This window comes from Rutidosis leptorrhynchoides, chromosome 1 (genome assembly GCF_046630445.1).
Source record: "Rutidosis leptorrhynchoides isolate AG116_Rl617_1_P2 chromosome 1, CSIRO_AGI_Rlap_v1, whole genome shotgun sequence".
Classification (NCBI taxonomy): Eukaryota; Viridiplantae; Streptophyta; class Magnoliopsida; order Asterales; family Asteraceae; genus Rutidosis; species Rutidosis leptorrhynchoides.
In genome coordinates this window covers 367,575,734-367,581,688 of record NC_092333.1, presented here as the reverse complement: position 1 = coordinate 367,581,688, position 5,955 = coordinate 367,575,734, and the positions used below count along the sequence as shown (strand labels likewise).

Genomic DNA, 5,955 nt, shown 5'->3' with positions numbered 1-5,955 from the left:
GCAGCAGAAGCAGCGACTGCTGCTCAAAATAGATGTACTTCACATGTTAAGCCATTTCATCTTTGATGATCATGTCCCCTATGAAATGTGGTGTTATTGTTTAGTTGATCCCGGGATTGGAGACAAAGCATAGGCCTCAGACTATGGATTCGTTATTCGCAAACACGAAAGATCAAAGGATGAAATCTTTATCTTATATGAATTCAAGAATCAACTTATACAATTTAAGATAGGGTGCATGTGTATATGCATATGTGTGTGTAAAATCAAAAATTATTGTTCTTCTATAAACTCCACCTACAAATTCATGAGTGATTGTATCGTTAAAGTTAAAACTACAATGTTCTTGAAGATGATTATATAAAATTATTAAATAATAAACAAGATTTGAGAAACTAAACTACAACAAATACGAAGTTCAATGTCTCTTCTTTTTTTTTTTTTTTTTTTTTGGGTAAAGGGTGTTTCACCCGGCAAATTGGATTAAAACGCAAACATAATACAAAGAAGTTTCGTGACTATAGAAGAGCTCTATAGTCTAAATACAAACCAAAATAACCAAATCTAACAAAAGCTAGACACAACCACAAAGGATTATAACGATCCTCAACCAAATCAGAAAACCTCTTGAATTGTTTCTTCATAAAATCTTCCATTTATTTTTTAGAAGTTGAACATGAGCTGACCCCTTGAACCTCAACGACATAAGCTTTAGCCGCACTGTCGAATATATAACCTGGAATAATTTATCATCTGGTCTCGATTTATTGTTGAATAACCGAGAGTTCCTCTCCTGCCATATAAAATAAACGGTTGCTGCAAATACAAGCTTTGTAACAACCACTCTAGCAACCTTGCGATGGGCAACAGGAGATAAGCATGCTATTACATGTTGCCAAGAGTCACCAGCAATCGGCAATGGGATGAATTCCTTAGCTTTCTTCCAAACCTGTTTTGAAAATTGACATTCAAAGAAGAGGTGAGATTGAGAATCCGAAACAAGCTTACAAAGAGGGCACACCATTGCTCTGCCCCCTCCATTCGAACTCGCGTCCCAAGAGTTAAGATGGTCTTGCGTTTTCAGCTTTTCTTTAATAAGCAACCAAACCACAAAACAATGTCTCGGGATACCAATAGGGTACCAGACCATCGAATACCAATCCACTAGATCTGCGCGGGGGCGAACTGATTCCCATGCAATTCGAACAGAGTACTCATAAAGGTTACCATCATATCCTTTCCACCAAACTACATCTTTTTTATCATGTTCAAGCATAGGAATATTCATCAGAAGAGGTAATCTAGCAACCCATGAGATCGGCCACAGCCATCCTGATGAGCTATGTAACATAGAGACAGAAAATCTGTCATTAAAACCAGCTCGAGATAAATCATTACGCGATAGAATATTAATCAATGGGCCATAATCACTCCACGTGTCAAACCAAGCTGAAGTGCTTAAGCCATCACCAACTTTATGAATGATATGTTTTCTGATCAGTTCACGAATACTCAACATTTTCCTCCAACCCCAACTTGAACCAGCCACTGCATTTAAATCCCAAAAGTTCCTTGATTTTAAACGATAAGAGTGAATCCACTTTACCCATAACGATTGCTTTCTAGTGATCAAACTCCAAGCATGGTACGACATGAGAGCAATGTTCCAAACTTTTAAACTTTTAATGCCAAGCCCACCTTCATTCTTTGGCATACATACATCTTTCCATTTAACTTTAGCTTTACCACGTTTCATAGGCCCTTGACACCAAAGGAACCCTCAAAGCAGTTTCTCAATCTATTTGATAGTTTTATCTGGCAAAATAAACACAGAAGACCAATACACCTGCATTGAAGATAAAACCGAGACAATAAGCTGAACTCGACCTGCAAAAGAAAGAGCCTTGTTCTTCCAATCTTCTATTTTAGCTTTCGCCCTATCAACCAAAATATTACAATCCCTCGACATAAGTCTAGAAGAGATGAATGGCACTCCTAAATACTTCACGGGAAGAGTTCCTTCTTCGAACGGAAGAAAAGACATGATTTCATTCTTACTCCTCGTCGGCACATTACAAAAAAATGCAGTGCTCTTCGTAAAACTAGGAGTCAAGCCCGAACATTTCTTGAACACATCTAAAGCTTCAGCTATAATATTAACAGAACCTTTACTAGCATGCGAGAAGATGAATAGGTCATCAGCGAAACATACACTAATAATTCTTTACTGCTCACATCTTGGATGATACCGAAATTCCTCAGAATTACTGATATTCCGCTTCAGTAAAAGTGTTAAAGTTTCCATCACCAAAGTAAACAAGTATGGAGACAAAGGATCACCTTGTCTTAACCCTCGTTTTCCTTTAAAGAACCCATGCATATCACCATTTATATTGATAGAAAAAGAGGTAGTGGTGACACATTTCATAATCCACATGATCATTGTTTTATGGAAACCAAAATGATTAAGAATTACTTCAAGAAATTTCCAATCTACCGTGTCGTACGCCTTTTGAATATCAACTTTAAACGCGCACCGAGGAGTACCTGTGGCAAGATGGTAGTTGCGCATTATCTCCTGAGTGATTAGAATATTGTCAGATATGCGCCTACCTGGAACAAACGTTGACTGATTTTCACTCACAATTTCATCCATGCCCTCTTTAATCCTCATGGTAATTATCTTACTGATGCATTTGTAGATTACATTACAACACGAGATCGGCCCGTAGTCATTTACCTTACAAGGAGTTTGAATTTTCGGGAGAAGGGCGATTACCGTGTGATTAATTTCGGTAAGTAACTGACCATTATAAAAGAATTCTTTAACTGCTTCAGTGACCTCCGGCCCTACGATATCCCAGGCGTTTTTTAAAAATGTCGATGTATAACCATCCGGTCCCGGGGACTTTCCTTTGCTAATATCAAACATGGCATGCTTAACCTCCTGATCTGAGATCGGTGTGACCATCATGGCTGCAATATTAGGAGATAACTTATTCGTAAATAAGGAAACAGGATCTGGAATCAGCTCGCAAACGTGTTGGCTACCCAAAAATTGCTCATAATGTTGCACAAATATGTTGGCCACATCAGGCCCTTCAATAAGCTTATCGAAGCTGTCCATGACAGCTTGAATTCTACTTCTATTTCGTCTTCCCTTAACCACTTTGTGAAAGTTACTAGTGTTACTATCACCCACACACAACCATTCCACCTTTGATTTTTTGTTTTAAGAATCTTTCCTCGTCTAAACTAGGATCATTAAAGTCCTTTAGAGCTCGACTAGCATTCTCACGAGCTTGGACAGAGATGGGATTAGAGTCGAGGGCCAACTGATATGCATCTAAATCTTTACGTAACATCTTAACTCTAGCATGAATATTTCCATTTTCCCACATAAGCTTTCTAATAGGCTTCTTTAAAGCTTTTAGCTTCTTCACAACACAGTACATCTTATGACCCACTATATGCATCCTCCACCTATCAGCAACACACCTTTTAAAATTATCTTTGTGAACAATATAGTTACTAAATCGAAACGGCTTTGTCACATTAGCTTTCATCGTGGGAATTTTGAGGACCGCGGGACTATGGTCAGATATTCTATAGGGCTGGAAAATAGCATAAGCATTTGTGTAGTCAGTTAAAAAATGCTCATTAACCATAACCATATCTATCTTTTTTAGGATACCTGTAGAACCCATTGGACTTTGATTCCAAGTATACCTCATACCAGTTTGGTTAACATCTTCAACATGAATAGAATCTACACATTCTCTAAACTCTCGCATAGCTATTGTTACACGAGATCCACCCATAGATGAATCATCCACACTCAAAGACGAATTAAAGTCGCCCATTATGACCCATGGATGAGTGCCAATGAATCTATGATGAAAGTTTAAATCATTCCATAGACTCCGACGATGAATATACTTATTAGCAGCATAAACAAACGACACAAACACAGTAGTATTATTCACCGTGCTAACTTGGCAATGCATAACCTGATCCGTAACACCCAGAATCATCAGATTCACCAAAGCAGGATCCCAACCTAAAATAATGCGAGTGCCACTCGTACATACATTATTGTTAGAGGACCAATTCCAATTTGGAAACACATAATTGCATATCCTATTAAGGTTAGCAATGTTTACATGTGATTCAAGTATCGCACAAATGTAAAATTTATTCTTTATAATTACCTCCCTAACCTCATTTTGTTTGGGGGTTAGGTTCAAACCCCGGATATTCCACGTTGCAAAACTAATCATTGGAACCATTCACACCGGGAGTGCTTGCCCCCTCAGAAGAGATTGAAATACTAGCGTCAACCTTTGGAACCTCTTCTTCTACCTCAATGTCACTGTCTTCATCGATTAACCCATACACGGATTTTATTTGGTCATTGTTATCGTTCAGATCATTAAGAGCAGAGAAGGGATTTTTAAAGTGACTTTTGTAGTGTTCTTGCATTCATTAACAATCGGTTGTCCCACTTGAGTCACCTTCTTGTCGTTGTTCACACGCCTGTATACCATCATCTGTTTACCTTTCCCCGCGACAAACCCTCTCTGACCTTCTGTTGTTTTAATTCCATTCACCACCCTATTGGTTTTCTTCGCTACAACTTGATAGCCATTATCAGGTGAGTTGGTTTCTTTTTCTTTCGTGACACCTTTTGGACACTGAGTGTCCTTATGACCAAAAATTTTGCAATGCGAACAATGAGGTGATCGCCATTCATATTCAATCCTAACCACATCAACTGTACTACCACTTCCATCCAAACCCGGGGTTGCAACTCGCAGACTATCTTTTAACGTTTGTTCGGATGACACTTCAATCATAGCTCTCGCATAATTAGGTCTCCCCCAGGACTCCATACACATTGTGCTCGTATATGAGTCTAGCATCATAGGCTTGCCCACCTTAGATGCAATACAACTTAAACCTTCTTCAGTGAACCCGGCCAAAGGAATGTCATGTAATTTAACCCAAACCGGTACTACTGAGACTTCCTCTTTCGTTAGACATACATTTGGTGACCATTTATTTAAAATAATCGGAACAGTACGAATCATCCATGGTCCACTTTCTAACACGTCTAACATCCCCTTCTCCGTAGAGAACTTGAAGAAGAAAAAACCCTTAGAGTTCATCATTGATTTTTCAATCCCAAATTTCTTCCACACATTCATTACATAATGCTGGACTACTGGATAAGCAATACGTTTGCCAATAAAGTAACCATAAAGTGTATTACCATAACGATTGGTAGCCTCCTGTACAGATGACAAAGGAATTGCCACATCCACACCTTCCTCCAAAACATCAGCTGAGTCAATAAACCTAAAATTTACCTTTTTTTTCATTGATGGACCCCTCACCATGTCAACATATGTTTTCTTTGGTGAATTAGCAGCCTCTGTACCTTGAACATTATGGCCATTCAATTGCTCTTTAGAAGAAATAACATTCTCAGTAACAATTGGGGGTTTCACCCCTGAACCATTGTTAGTAACAATAGGTGGAAAATCAAATTCACCCCCTTTACCAACCATCCGTTCTTCTTCCTCATCTGATGATTCAGATGCCGTTTGGACACTAAAATTGTCATGCTGCCCACCATTATTAGGACTGGTATAATCATAAGTATCTTTCACTTCTCCTGTCGATGAAGAGCATTCCGTACCCATTGAAACAGACCCATCAATCAGTTCTTCTGTTGTATCTCCTCCAATCTTATGATTGCGTAGCACTCTTTCCGTTGTAGTCACGTTGTTCCTTTTTTTTCACCCGATTGTTTCCCCATATTCCAGTTTCCACCGTGAGAACCAATATAGCAGATGATTAATTATAGCATAGAAAAACGGATTCAATTGACGAAAACGATTGAAAAATTAAGGAAAATTTTGATCGCCGTTTGTCGCCCTATGTCTCTTACTT

At 38.6% G+C, this 5,955-nt stretch overlaps 1 protein-coding gene across 1 annotated transcript; it reads right to left on the bottom strand.

The window, feature by feature from the left end:
- Positions 1-3,194: 3,194 nt before the first annotated feature.
- Positions 3,195-5,705, bottom strand: LOC139900414 (uncharacterized). Its single transcript, XM_071883188.1, has 2 exons — positions 4,515-5,705; positions 3,195-4,010 (listed from the first exon to the last, which is right to left on the bottom strand). The coding sequence occupies exons 1-2, from the start codon at positions 5,703-5,705 to the stop codon at positions 3,195-3,197; spliced, it is 2,007 nt and encodes a 668-aa protein (XP_071739289.1).
- Positions 5,706-5,955: the final 250 nt, after the last annotated feature.

Excerpts from the sequence above, each read along its gene's own strand:
- LOC139900414 (XM_071883188.1), bottom strand. The coding sequence starts at position 5,705 with ATGGGTACGGAATGCTCTTCATCGACAGGAGAAGTGAAAGATACTTAT. Across the intron at positions 4,011-4,514 it reads GTGTGAACAACGACAAGAAG|GTTATGCATTGCCAAGTTAG; the intron begins GTGACTCAAGTG and ends GTTACGGATCAG.